General features: G+C 34.8%; 1 protein-coding gene across 1 annotated transcript; it reads left to right on the forward strand.

The window, feature by feature from the left end:
- The first annotated feature begins 321 nt into the window (after positions 1–321).
- FUT9 (fucosyltransferase 9 (alpha (1,3) fucosyltransferase)) lies at positions 322–1,416 on the forward strand. Its single transcript, XM_010834726.1, has one exon. It carries the CDS (start codon positions 324–326, stop codon positions 1,401–1,403), a length of 1,080 nt encoding a protein of 359 aa, XP_010833028.1. The 5' UTR covers positions 322–323; the 3' UTR covers positions 1,404–1,416.
- Positions 1,417–16,052: the final 14,636 nt, after the last annotated feature.

Consider the following 16,052-nt stretch of genomic DNA (forward strand, 5'->3'; position numbering starts at 1 on the left):
GGGCCCTCAATTTCCTCATTCTGCAGAGAAGAGGGGATAAAAGACCTCATTGATAGGGGTAATGTGTTCAAAGTGCTTGGCACCAAGCCTAGTTGAGAGTGAGTGTTTAGGAAACAGGTACTGTTTGCAACTTGATTTTATTGAGCAGACACTATGTTTAGTTTTTGGTGACACTGGAAAAGAAAATGCAGTTGATTTTGTGATTAAGTGTATTTTAGGATGTACCAGCTATTTATCTCAAAATGTATTTGTGATTAACTCTTCATCCCTACCTCTACCTACTCCTCTATCTTTCTTTCCCTTTCTGTTTCACAGAAAAAATTATGACCTCAGCATCCAAAGGAATTCTCCGCCCATTTTTAATTGTCTGCATTATCCTGGCCTGCTTCATGGTGTGTCTGTTCATTTACATCAAGCCCACCAACAGCTGGATCTTCAGCCCGATGGAGTCAGCCAGCTCAGTGCTGAAAATGAAAAATTTCTTCTCCACCAAAACTGGTGATTTTAATGAAACTACTATTCTGATTTGGGTGTGGCCATTTGGGCAGACCTTTGACCTTACATCTTGCCAAGCAATGTTCAACATCCAAGGATGCCATCTCACGACAGACCGTTCTCTGTACAACAAGTCTCACGCAGTTCTGATCCACCACCGAGACATCAGTTGGGATCTGACCAATTTACCTCAGCAGGCTAGGCCACCCTTCCAGAAATGGATTTGGATGAATTTGGAATCACCGACTCACACACCACAGAAGAGTGGCATTGAGCACCTGTTCAACCTGACTCTGACTTATCGCCGTGACTCAGATATCCAAGTGCCTTATGGTTTCTTGACCGTAAGCACAAACCCCTTTGTGTTTGAAGTGCCAAACAAAGAGAAGTTAGTGTGCTGGGTTGTAAGTAACTGGAACCCTGAGCATGCCAGGGTCAAGTATTACAATGAGCTAAGCAAAAGCATTGAAATCCATACCTATGGGCAAGCATTTGGAGAATACGTGACTGATAAAAATTTGATTCCTACCATATCTACTTGCAAATTTTATCTTTCCTTTGAAAACTCAATCCACAAAGATTACATCACAGAAAAGCTCTACAATGCTTTTCTGGCTGGCTCTGTGCCTGTTGTTTTGGGGCCATCTAGGGAAAACTATGAGAATTATATTCCAGCAGATTCATTCATTCATGTGGAAGATTATAACTCTCCCAGTGAGCTAGCTAAGTATCTGAAGGAAGTAGACAAAAACAATAAATTATACCTTAGTTACTTTAACTGGAGGAAAGATTTCACAGTAAATCTTCCTCGATTTTGGGAATCACATGCATGCTTGGCTTGTGACCATGTGAAAAGGCATCAAGAGTATAAATCCGTTGGTAATTTAGAGAAATGGTTTTGGAATTAAAGTTTTCCATCATATACACATTTGACAAATCATTTTGATGAGATATTATCCAGGTTTTAAGGATGAGAAGAGACATTATTCTGCTTTTGTGTCATAATTTATTTGTATCACTCTCTTGGGTGACATGTATATTTTGATGGAGATTTTTAAGAGTGCAGCATCAGCAATCACTCCACTTGGTTTTAAATTATCTTATATATACCTAATTATGTGACCTGAAAAATAATTTATTATTCTCTATCATTTGTAAACCTCTTTTTTTTTTTCATGTTTTTGTTGTTATCTCTAATGTAACTGTGATTTGATTGTTGTTCCTAAACTGATCAGTTGTTTCATCCACTTGGTAAATGAAGACACATATCTTCAAGTATGAAATATTTTCATTAAACATTATCATCTCTAGTTCCCAGTTGGCATAATGAAGCAAAGGAAAATCAATTTGTAATTGAATTCTAACCTCTTTGACTTTGAAATTGAACAATGTATAACTCTCTATTTGATCTGTTTTTCACCTGTTTGATATGTTTGTGAATGCAGAATTATTCATGTAGTGAATAAGCCAGATAGTGGAGCAGAACTGTTCTATTCAGGAAGCTATTAGGCTTCTCGTTTATTTTCATTAAGTTGACTTGCAAATGCAGTCACTTGTTCTCATGATATTAAGCTAAATTACTTAAGTATTTTTAAATATCCAATTTGGGGCAATTTTTGGTGCCTGGGAAATAATCCTAGTAACACTTAAGAAAAGCTAAGATAGTTTTCTTCCTGATCTTAACACTCATTATTATAATAAAACAAATAACCTCATCAAATGACAAGGGAAAAGGGTAAGTGTAGATACAAGTCATGTTTATAAATGGTACATTTATGTACAGTTTCTAACATATCAATTTAAAATATTTTTTTCTAAAGGCCCAATGTCTAAAACATTTTCCCATACCTATGGACATCTAAATTGAATATTTGAGATGTTTGTCCTATTATTTAAAAGAGCCTAAATAAAATTAGGGCTTCCCTGGTGGCTCAGATGGTAAAGAATCTGCCTGCAATGTGGGAGACCTGGGTTTGATCCCTGGGTTGGGAAGATCCCCTGGAGAATGGAAAGGCTACCCACTCCAGTATTCTGGCCTAGAGAATTCCATGGACTGTATAGTCCATGGGGACACAAAGAGTCATACACGACTGAGCAACTTGGCTAAATAAAATTTTCATCAAGGTGTTAAGTATAAAATGTTAAACATAATAAAGTGGGAGTCAATAGGGAACACATGCTAACACAAAATGAGACTTCAATGCATATTTGTTGAGTTAATAAATGGATGACATTTAATGTCATCAGAAAAGCTTTGCTTATTCCAATAAAGTGACAGCTCTAGTCTAGAGTTTCTAACTTGAGATGATGTTTTATATCCATTTTTGTAATTATCCATAAATGGCAATATGACCATCACCCTCAGGGTTTTACAGAACCTGAGTAAACTTTCATTACACTGAGTTTTTAGAGAATTCACCCCTGAACTTGCAGTTGCTATACAGTGTTTCTCCTCCATACAGTTAAGGGCTGGATATAAGCAGAGAACAGTAGATGTGAAATGATGGGACTCTAAGGATTCTCAAATAAACCATTTCCCAAAAGAATCTTTAATGACTTTATTCCAGTCAGACCAAAAACCCATCAAAAGTGTTAGAATGTACTAATGACATCTATTTGAGTCTGTTTGTGAATTATTCTTATAGTCCTCTATATCAATAGAACTCAAATCCACAATTTTCTACATCAAATGTAAGCTAGACAGAGAGGCAAATTTGGATTCAGAAAGCAGGAGTTTATGTCCAACAATCCAGGCTGCCTTCTGAGGAAAGGAGCTCTCAGTACCACTAGAAGGATTTGAACAGAGGAAAATTACTGCATTGGTTGAAGGACTGTTTGATCTTCAGGTTCATTCCTTTACCCATGATTGAACAGGCTCCTTGTGTCAGGCAAGGCCCTGACCAGAGAAAAGATGAACAAGGTACCATCACTGCCTTAAAGAAACTTACATTAAGTCGAGAGATAAGGAAAACTTCCTTTGAGTCTATGTTTAGGCACATATACTCTGAATGAAATTTATATGAGTCACTGCTGACTTAATGAAAATAAGATAATAAATTTCTCCAACTGATTAGCTATTTGGCCAGTTTATGAGCCACAGACTTTGTTTATTCATTTGACCCAATGGAAGATGCCTGTCATATTTTCTCTTATAACTGGATAGCATCCAGAAATGGCATGTCTGTGTAGGTGCCCTCGTAGATAAGGAAAGATTTCCACCCTCATTTATTTCATCATGTTCAAATAGATCAAACATTTATGTTTACATTGTTATCTTTTTGACCTACTAAAAAGTGTAGGGATCTAAAAAGAATGCATTACTAACAAATTTAGAAATATCTACTTTCTTCAAAAGCAGAAAAGCATTCAATAAAAAGCCTTTACTGCCTTGGATGCTCATGATTGCAAAGAACCAAGAAACCTGAGGGCAGTACCCTTATTGTTAACTATGAGTTTGGTCTCTTTCTCAGTCTGAGACTATAATTACATTCTGATAATATGGCTCAAGCTAAGGCAATAATACTAAGTGACTAACTAGCACATCTGTATATTAAAAATCCATTCTCAAGTCTCCAAAGAAAAAGTTTTCTTAATTTGAAGTGCCAAAAATGAATGAAAACTTCAGTTCTAGGTCCATTGATCAGTGAGTTTTAGGACTGGAAGTAATTATAGCAATGTTTACAAGCAAATCCCTTCATTCTACTTATGAGGTAACTAGATTCAAAGATAATATTTATTTAAGACATATGTTCACATACTACACACACACACACACACACACACACACACACATACACACACACAAACACCCCACAGCTATATTGACATAGCCAAGATTAGAATTTCAGAGTACTATCTCCCTCAGTTTTGTGTTCTTTTTTCATCATATTCTTACCTTATCACTGAAGTACATCTCAATTCTAAAAATGTGACTATCTTATTGGAATTATTAGGGGTTTTAAATGTTATACTCTGTGTGGAAGCATTTTGACTTAAAAAATATATACATATGGTCAATACAACATGAAACTTGTTAGCATTCTTTCTGGCTTAAGTATCTTAGGAGTTGAGCAGAAGGAAGTAGGCTTTCACTACATTTTAAGTGAAATGCAACCTTCAAGATGGTGACTATTTCTTTGCTACTTCTTTAATAAATCCTGTGGATTACAATTCTTTTTAAGGTTATCTCATGGTGAAAGATAAAGATTTGGCAAAACTGCTGGTTATAAAAACAAACTTGCCAGGAGGTAAACTGTGAATAAAAAAAAAAAATAGTCCACTCAAAATGTTTTATTTAAAAATATAAAAATATTTTACTTTCAATTATCTAAATATTTAAATATTATTCACTATAGGCCTTACTAATAAAGAAATATAAATATTAATTATTATGGGCCTTATTAATAAGAACATGTACTTAATTCTCCAAATCCGGGAGTAGGGCATATCTGGAAAAAAAAGACAGTCATAGTTTATGACAGCCATAAATTTGACAATATGAAGTACAAACTGAAAAGAATTATCTAAATAAGAAACCACTATCCAGTTAAAAATTATATATTTACTACATAAATTCTGATAATCCCAGAATGTATAGAAATGCCTTCTGTTGTGAGGGCTTAGAAAGCTCAGAGCATTTGAGGTATAAATTAACCAAATATTTAGAAATTATTTGCTGACCCTTTAAATTCCTGTCTTCAGTTGGAGGTTAAATATGGAAAGAATTGGAAACTATACTTTTGAGATCTTTTTGCCTACCTGTTTTCAAACTAGATTCCATGAGTCTTGAGGTAATCATCCATAAAATGTCTTTGTATGACTTAATTACCAAAACAAGGCTTAGATCCTTACATTATGACTTTGTGCTTTATCATATCTTTGAGTGCCCTTAAATTCTGATCTTGTTTAAGGGAATTTCTTACTGCATTAACTATAATCAAGCTGTTAAACACAATAAACTTTAGAATCTAAAAGATAAATCTAGTGCCTAATATACAGGAGGGTCTCAACAAATATTTTTTGAAAGAATAAACAGATTGCATTAGAGACCATGCAAAATATTTTTTTAAATGTGATGAGTTCCAGCTTCTTGGTACCCACCTGAGGTGATATACTTATTTCATTGGTCAGTTTGCTGCCTAAGTGCAAAAGAAAGCCATTTTAAGGTCTTTCTCGTCTTAGTGCATTCTATGACCCCCAAAGAAGTAACAGTGCAAGAAAGATTAAGAACTTGGAACATGTTGAAATTCTATTCAAATATTAACATACTACCTGTTTCTAATAGGAAGAATAATTAATTTTAAGAAGAATATAAAGTGCAAGCAGAATATAAAGCAAGTTTCTCCCAAACTGTGCTTGTGAGAAATATCTTTCTTTCCTCCCTAACTGCACTTTTTTTAACATCACAAACATCAGTCAATTAAGATGGTTTTTTTTTTTCCTGGTGTCTCTCATTTAGAGATTTTGTAGCATTTTACAAATGAGTAAGCTCCACTACTACCAAAAGTCTTCTTCCTCTCAGTAATTCATATTGAATGAATTCATATCCACAAGCATTATATAAAGCAGTTTACAGCATAAATGAACCACTCCAATATTCTCGCCTGGAAAATTCCATGGACAGAGGAGCCTTGTGGGCTACAGTCCATGGGGTCGCAAAGAGACACAACTGAGCACACACGCAACGCAACAACAGCAACATAAATGAGACTTTGCCTGCTAAATCAGAACTAGTAATGCTAGGCTGGGTTATTGGTCCTAAAAACTATAATTTGAGAAGACCTCTTAACCTCTCTGGACCTTGCTGTCTGTAATGTTCCTTTTAGCTCTGTTACTCTCTCATCTAAGATCTAAATTGATGTTTGTGTGTGTTTGCAAATGCAATTCCAATGACCATCATAAAAAATATTTTAAAGGTAAATATTCCAAGAGAATTGCCTTTTACTTCTCTGAATAGGCATTTAAAGCATAAAACTGATTATTAATCTAATATTTGGAAAGAACCCTAATCCAGTGCTTGAATATAGCAAGTACTCAATTAACTAAGCCTGCTTCTTTAACTCCTTCCTCCTCTTAATTCTCTACCTACTTCCTTTGCAATTCATGTACTCACTATTCCCTGAGACCTTAATTGCCTGCAGAAAAATAACCATATATTGGGCATTATTTTAAAATATTTTAGATTTTTCTATACTATCCACATTCTTATCAGAATAATGTAGAATTTTTACTGATGCGAAAATTTCAGGAAAGCAGTGGACCTGCATAGTCAATTCCCAGGTGATAGTAAAATAGTGGAGCTAATTTGAGTAAGCCAGATTGAATACATCTGGACAATTGAGCTATTTTTTAAACTCATGGCTAATATATATTTATTCATTTGACTTAAATTAAATATATTTTAAAGAAGAATTTTAAAAGAACCTCTCAAACAGTAGCTGCCTTTGTCAATATTAGTGAAAAGCCTGGTTCCTGGGTCACCTAACTTAGAAAAACCAGAGGTATTTATGAACAATACTGATTCCTAGGCCCAGCTTATGCAACTGGAATCTCTTCATATAAGTTTAAAAAAAAAACGCTTTTAATGCATGTCCTAAGTTAGATTCTTCCACGCTATATTTTGTGAACCATCATAAGATAATGGTTCTCCAACACACACATGTTTTTGGAACTTCATGAGAATCATTTGAAAAAGTGTTAATAATGCAGAGCTTCTGATTCTCTGAGTCTGAGATGGGAGCTGAAATTTGTATTTTTAAAATCTCCCCAGATAGTTCTGATACACTCTCAATTTTGAAGTCTGATTCTTAGCCACCTGTTAAACGGGAAATATTCTATTGCTCAGTTGATAGGAGCTATCACCTTTCTTGAGTTCAAACTGGAATCTTTCAAATATGTCAGTAAAGTATTCATTCCTCTACTTCAAGATCCAAAGCATTGTCTGTGCCTAATTATTCCATGCAGGGTCTCCACAGGTGATGCCACCTCTGAAAGCCACCGTCTACGCCAAAGACATAAGCAATTCTTGGCCTGGAGCAATTAGTAGGATAAGAAAAGGTTGTATATCTTGAAAAAAACCTCTCATTGTCTTTCGGGGTTATAACTTCATGTTTATATTTTACAATGAAAGGACTAGACTATCTGATTACTAAAATTCTTTATAGCCATAAAAATTTAAGCTTCTGTAATCTGCTTATCTGCTATATGTGTTTAAGAGACACATAAAGGATAAGCTTTCCCATATTCCAAAGTCCTTGCTTGATGAATAGAAAGTAATTTGCAATTGGAAAATAGTAGCAAGGTAGAGTACATAAATTTTTTTAATTGAAGTATAGAAAATTGATTTACAATAAGAGATGAGGATTCAATTCCTGGGTTGCATTCAATTCCTGGATGAGGGCATGGCAACCCACTCCAGTATTCTTGCCTGGAGAATCCCACGGACAAAGGAGCCTGGTGGGCTACAGTCCATAGGGTCACAGAGTCGGACATGACTGAAGCAACATAGCATACATGCATACATAGAGTAGATGATGTACAGTATAGTGGTTCAACATTTTTATAGACTTATGCCATTTAAAGTTACATTATAAAATAACGGCTATCTTTTCTTATGATGTACACAATAAACAACAAGTTTATATTGTACAGTATGTGGATTTTTGATGACCACAGATTTAGAGTTGAATCTTAGCTCTTCCATTCACTATATGCAAGTTAAATTACTTCTCTTAGCCTCAGATTTTGCATGTGGAGGTAACATGCATGTGGAGGTAACATATTCCTGATGGTTTTTTTTGTGTGTGTGTGAGGACAAATGAAATGTTATTTAAGTGACTATACAAGGTGTCCAATGAATATGGTTTGGGTGACTCAGCAGTAAAGAACCTGCCTGCAGTGCCGGGGACACTGGTTCAATCCCTGGGTTGAGAAGATCTCCTAGAGAAGGGAATGGCAATCAACTCCAATATTCTTGTCTGAAAAGTTCCATGGAGAGAGGAGCCTGGTGAGCTACAGTCAGATAGAATCAGATATGACTTAGTGACTAAACTACCACCACCACTATAAAGAAAGGTCATTGTGGGGAATCCAAAATTATTTCCACAATCTCATTTCTGAGACTCTGAAAACACTAAGAAGACAGTGTATAAGAATCATTGCAAATTTAAAGAAGCCACAGGAATAATCTTTAGGAGAGGTGTAACAAATATAGTGTGGAAGCATGCATTCACATCTTCTGTAATGCGTGGGGTGTGGGAAGCTGACAGTCATCGTATATTGGTATGATTTGCATTACTAAACATATACATCATTTCTTAAAATCATTGGAACCCAAAGCAGACCTAGTTTTCTCTCCATACTTACGAACAATCAATAAGTTAATAGACAATTTTGCTGGTATGGCTCAATCAGTTAATGGAATATCAGGAAGATTCTCAGAGATCATTATCTGGTAAGGAAAGGGGCCTAGAAATATTCAACAACTTGACTTAATCGCTCATTTCAGTTGTCCAGGAATTTAGCCACAGAACTAGTTATGATACAAGTTAGGAAAGAGAATTAAGTCTTCTTTTCATAAAGTTTTTAAAAAATGCTAAAAGATTCTTTTAAAATATTAGGGTATACATTCAATAAGCAGGAATATATTTGTTTAGTGGTGCAGAAATAAAATAATTCTTAACCAGAGTGTGCTTAAGACTCCTCTAATTGCTAGTTTCATAATAAAAAGAGTTTTGACATGAATAATCTCAGTTGTTTGTATGCACAATTTCTAAGTTATACTATAAGAACACAAAAACTTAGACTTAAGGAAAAACTTTAATGTGTAAAAAAAATGATATTCAGAATAGTATTTTTAAGTAGTTTCTAGTTGCATTGCTTTAAAAAATATTAGAAACATTTATCATTTCAGATACAACAGAAAATTTCAAAAACTGAATTAAGTCATTTTTCTGAGTTCTCTGGCAACCAATTTGTTGAACTAAGTGTATATATAAAATATGTTGTAATATATTCATCTAAAATTTTGAATCTCATTGTGAAAAACGTAAGTTTTATCTGAAATATTTTAAAAGCTATTTCTACACAGAGGTACATTAACAGTGGTTGCTTTCTACACATGACTGCATTCCATTTTGATTAATGAGAGTGCAGGAGATGGAAAAGCAGGCTCGGCAGAAACAGTACCCAGACTAAATTAACAACCCAGTACTACTCATTATGCAAGAACTATGTGCCAGAGTTACAACAGTGCATCCCCTGACCTCAGATGGGCCTCATTAGCCACCTTTGGTCCCTCAGATGAGACAATCCTGAAGATGCCATCCTCATCCAAGACAGTTTTGCTGCAAGAGAGCTCACTATCATCCAATGTAGGATACGTGTCTCCAGGGACTGTAATAAGATCAGGCCTTTCTTTACTGGTTTTCAAAAGCCCTTGAGCAAATTGCGAATATCTGGTTGTCTGTATAAAACCAGGAGCAGTGCACTTCTTAGATAACAGATGACATATCTCACATATTTTACATATTTTTAACATAATGAATCCATGGACAAAGAACATCAAGAAAACAAAACAAAAAGTCTCTTTTAGTTTGTAGATGCTCTACACTCAAATCAATAAAATCTCTTGCCCTGGAAGATTAGCAAATTATGTGGAATCCATTGGAAATAGAGACGGGGGGAGGGTGGGGGACTGTGAAAACAGCAACATGTCTTTTTACTCTTAAAATAAAAAATTTAATCTCTAGAGCAATCAGAGAATTCTTTTTTTTTTTTTTTTAAGGTTAGGTTCAGTAGGAGTCAAGGTTAGTGGAGTCATTGTAAATTTTTTCTATAAATCTTGTGTCAGATAAAAGTAAGAAGTAATGCTTCCTAAAGGAAATGCAGCTGGTCAAAATTATTTGAATGGAATTATTGAGATTTACCATCTTCATTGTAATACTGTGATTTATTCTGAATCCAAAACAACTTGTGTATAGTGTTTTTAAAGGGAAAAAATAAAGAGCTGGCAAGTCTGCAGGTAGACTGAAGTTCACAAAGCTCAGGAATGAGAAAAATGATGACAAGAAACAAGGAAAGGAATAGTGAATCAGAACTCAAACTCTAGTTGACACAATCTATTGCATAATTCACTAGCTTTTCTGAGCCACAGATTTCTCATCTGTTAACCGATTTCAGTGGACTTTACATTATCATCCTCTGAGAAGCTCTTACAAATTTTAATTTTTTGGTTAGACATCCTGATTTAATTAGCCTGGCACAGGACATGAGCTGTAATATATTCACCTAGAATTTTTCTTCTTTTCTCCCTGCTCCCCTCCTTGTGGTCACGTGGATGGTCAGTGAGCCATAGGGAAAAAAGTTGACAGGCAATAATTAAAGAGCTGCTAAAGAAGAAAGCAACAAAAGAGATGTACAGGTGAAGAATAGGGATTCTATATACTTTCTCTTACCTAATATCCTCAAGAACACACATAAAAAGTCACCCATATCTTTTTTTTTTAATGTAGGTTAAGTGTAACTTTGAATAAAATGACATATACTCAAGTAAGGAAGATCAAACTATCATGCTGAAACAAAATGTGCCAATTCTAGCCAATACGTGACTTGTAAGGGTCAGTAATCCACAAACTATTTGGATGGTAATTGTGTATTTTATTCATGTAATGTGATTTTGCACTATTGTATTGTCATATTTAAACAGACTCAAAAACACCCTGAAACCTAAATGCCAAATGTACAGTTTACAGGTTCATGTTATTTCTGATAAGGATTTAATTGCATTGTGCTAATAGTTGTTTAAGGCTTTTAACTTTCTGTATGTGTATTATTGCCATGCAAACCCAATAGGGTTGTTGTAAGCACACTAATTGATCATGTGAATTTTGTAGATAAAATCATACATTGATCAGAAATCACTTTTCTACTTATTTTTTTGTAGAGTATTTTTCCACACTTGAAAAAAACATGATTATTTTATATCAAACATCAGCTTTTCTTTAAAATCTTATTTTAGTAGCCAGTGCATGCTTGAAACTAGATGTGCTAGAAATTATATGACAATATTAAGGTTCTGTTATATTGGGTGAAAAATGCATGCCGTTAGTGAATCACACAACTTTGGGGAGATTCACACTGACAGCTCATCCACAGGCTTCATCTCATTCCGTGTGCATGATTCACATTCTTTCAAAAGTCCTTTTTAAACTTTAGAAGTGAAAATGTTACTCTTGGTGTGAATGAGCCCATAGACAATGCTACTTTGCTTATTTTCTAACTTTGCAGTGTATTGTGGTAAATTCCACTCTTCCCAATTTTCTTCTTGGAGTTTCTTGTTGGCAATAAAATACAACAAAATCACTTGTTGGCAAATGATACAATTTACTGTGTAGCATTTTCCTATTATAAAGCATGAAAAAAAATTCATCTCAATTCATTCCATACTATGAACACAATATTCTGGCAGCTTTTTATACAATCAAGAATGGTATGTCTTTTTTTTTTGACACTGCCAAAATCAGTACTACTGCCAGTGGGGTTATTTAAAAAAAAAAAAAAAAAACTTGAGGCCTGATCTGCACAACACTAAATTGGGCAATAACACAGAACATCCGGGCAGTGTGGACAGCCAATCAGTGTAACTGGTAGGAGGAAAAAAGATAAACCCAATCTTTTCCTCAGTAACTTGGGTAAAGAAAAAATGTGAATTTGGGCTGCAAGACAAAGTCTCTGCATGCTGATAATTTGCAATAGTCCATGTGAGCAGAAAGTACTCCATTCAGCAAAGTCTTATTTTTATTTTTGCTTTTGTGTTCTTTTTTCAGAAAATATGCTTTTTGAAAGGCTTAATTCCAAACTGATCATAAATGTGGACCAACAACCAGCACCCACACCCAATGAAATTAGTTATTCACCATAATATGGTAAGGCTAGAACATAGCACTTGGTGACTTAAACATCAAGGTAACATTTATACTGTTGGAAGGTACTTTCACTGCTATGTTATTAAAACAGTGGGGATCCTATTTATACATTTATTTATTTATTTACAGACATTTGGTTCATTCAGGTTATTTTAACAGCTTCAGTGAAGTTAATATAGTGGTATGAAAACCTCACTCTAGCTACTATTCCAAGTGAAAATCTTGCTACTGAGTCTTGCTACATCTTGGAGTCAAGCAGTAATCCAAATAATGAGTAACAAGTCCCAGCAATGTGGAGGCCAACTTCCCGGACCAGGATGTTGTATGTTTATGACATTTAGCAAACATTAATCTGGGCTCTTAGTTTGCTACCATACTGTTCCCTATATTGATTCAACCTGTAAATAGCATAACACATTATGGCAGCTAAGCAAATATGTTAATAAGCCATGAGAGGCAAAATGCCATTGAAGATCTGTATATTCAGCTATTTGGAGAACTTGTGTTTTCCACAAATTAAACTGGAGATGTCATTTGAGATTTTCTTCCCTTAAAAATGCCATTATAATTTGGATTCCTTGCCATTGATGTATTTCTGGGCTTATAAATATATGATGTAATTGCTATAGTTATAATTTTGTGAAATTTTGTTTACCAATTAATAGTGACTTCAATCTGTGCTATGATCCCCAGGCAGAAATAAATGTATAAAAGATTTGAGCCTGTATATGTAAGCAGAAATCTCTTCAATCATATTTCCTATATTCAGTGTAAGTACTTCACTGATTTATCACTAGAATTATTCCTTGGATGTGTAAATAACGATGTTATATTCAGGCCTAATGAACTCTGTACTGTGAATATTTAAAATAAAAAGAATTCAATTTAAATGTGCAATACTTACTGCTGGTTATTTATAATGCTCACATTCAAAATCATTCATTCGAGGAAATTTCTTTCAACTTACATTAACATCTAGATTCCCTGAATACACTGAAATAAAATTTAAAAGCTAAATAAATCTTACAGCTTATACATTCATTAAAAATACCAAATCAAAAAATGACGTGAACCTCAACAGTACTCTACAGGGTGAGTAGATCTTGTGTGAGTTTGGATGCCTGCATGTATATCTCGATGTGTGGGTCTGTGTTTTGTGTGCTCATGTGTATATTTGTACATCTCTGCTGTGTGGGGGGAGGAGGGAGTGTTTTTTTTCTTTCTCTTGGTTTCTTACTTCTTTCTTGTCTTTGGGCAGATAGTATATTTCAGCAAACATGGAGGGAAACCAAACTTTACAACTTGGATTCAACCACATACAGGTATTAACTGGCCATTCTTACTTAGGTTAGCTATCCCTTCTCCAGGTAGGCAAGCACTCAGAGATAAAAAGTAATTCATCTGGGCAGACATCCCATGAGTGGCTACTGCACCAAATACGTCTATAACAATCCTCCCAAAATCTCTGAAACAGATCCTATAGTGATCCCAAGTAGTTCTTGTAAATTCTGTGGTCAAATATAAATGATAATAGTAGTAAATATATATCAAAGGCTTTCAATAATCCAGGCAATATTCTAAGTACCTGATATGTTTTTTCATTTAATCTTTATAGCACTCTACCAGTTCTAACAATACCTCTATTTTTCCCAGCCAAAAAGTTGGGACACTCACCCAAGTTGACACATTTGCAAAGGGATAGACTTGAAATTTGAGGCCAAGCAATTAATCCCAGGTTTCAATGCTTAACCACTAAGTTCTACTGGTTAGAAACAGTGGGTTAAAAGAGGCTGAAGCAATGATTGGCTGATTGATCTTAAAGAATTCCTTACTAACCTTAATGTGTTGCTGTGAATTATGAATTTTCCAGATCAGGATAGAGCATAAAGTTTCCAAAGTTTCCTTTGGAAAATGTAAATCAACTTCTTATTTTCAGGGAATAACTGAAAGCAATAGACCATTCTTTGGAGAATGTTCCTATAACTTGTTTTGTTCTGGGTTAATAAAATAATACACAGGAAGCAAATGAACCATAAGGAAAATTGAGCAAAAATTAAGTGCATTTATTTTCAGTTTAATATCAATTGGTATAGAACTATCTTCCTACAGGTCCTAAAATTAATGAAAATGTCAATATGGATAGATAAAACTGAATTGTGTGATACAACAAAACAAATTTTAATTTAAAAAAAATCAGTTGTAAAGAAAAAGAACAGCTCATTTTCAGATAAACAAATGAAAGCAAAATGTTAACTAGCAAGCAGCCCATGTATATGTCATAATGCTTCAAGAAATTATATGTTCAAAGAAACAGGTACTTTTAGGAAGCATATAATTTCATTAAATTCTTTACTGATAAATTTATAGTAACTTCAAAATGGAAGCTAAGGAAGCAATTTCTTTCTATATGAAAGAAGATCACTATCTTCTTTCACAAAACAGTGATATATTCATTCAACAAACATTGATTTAGTGCCTCCTGGATGCAGGAACCTTTTGTATTTTAGAGGCGGACAGATAAATAAGACACAAATTCTTCTCTTTTATATTCCATAATTTATCCTCAGATAACCCATACCCTTAGGGGAGAAACTTCATTCAGAGGAGGGAGAAATGAACAGAAGAAAATGAAGAAAGGCTACAGAAAAGAATGTCATTTAATGTGGACAGGTGGGTCTTAGGAAGAGCAGGACATGAATGACAGGAAAGGGAACTGAGTGATATGGACAGAGTACATGTGAAGTACAGAGAAAAAAAAACATAATTTAGTTTAATTACAGTCTTGTGTCTCCCAGTGGAGGTGTAAGCAGTGAGATACGCAGGTTTTTCTGGAAACCGGAATAGAACTTGCCTACCCTAGGACAGAACCTACCATGAAAATGAGGCAATGTGACGATTATCTGTGGAGCCTGGAAGACTTGTCCAGATTTTAGTAGCTGTAACTCCTCACCAGGAGTGATTATGCTCCTGAGGAGTCATTTGGCAAATAAGGAGATTTTTTTTTTTTTTTTTTAGCTTTTAGTATATTCTTTTTTTTTTTTTCAGTTTATTTATTTTAATTGGAGGTTAATTACTTTAAAATATTGTAGTGGTTTTGCCATACACTGACATGAATCCACCATGGGTGTACATGCGTTCCCCATCCTGACCCTCCCTCCCAGCTCCCTCCGCAACCCATCTCTCAGGGTCATCCCAGTGCACCAGCCCTGAGCACCCTGTCTCATCAATCGAACCTGGACTGGCGATCTGTTTCACATATGATAATACACATGTTTCAATGCTATTCTCTCAAATCATCCCACCGTCGCCTTCTCCCACAGAGTCCAAAACACTGTTCTATACATCCGTGTCTCTTTTGCTGTCTCACATACAGGGTCATCGTTACCATCTTTCTAAATTCCATATATATGTGTTAGTATACTGTATTGGTGTTTTCCTTTCTGACTTACTTCACTCTGTATAATAGGCTCCAGTTTCATCCACCTCATTAGAACTGACTCAAATGTATTCTTTTTAATGGCTGAATAATACTCCATCGTGTATATGTACCACAGCTTTCTTATCCATTCTTCTGCCGATGGACATCTAGGTTGCTTCCATGTCCTGGCTATTATAAACAGTGCTGCGATGAAC

Source organism: Bison bison, unplaced genomic scaffold, assembly GCF_000754665.1.
Source record: "Bison bison bison isolate TAMUID 2011002044 unplaced genomic scaffold, Bison_UMD1.0 scf7180017864035, whole genome shotgun sequence".
Taxonomy (NCBI): domain Eukaryota; kingdom Metazoa; phylum Chordata; class Mammalia; order Artiodactyla; family Bovidae; genus Bison; species Bison bison.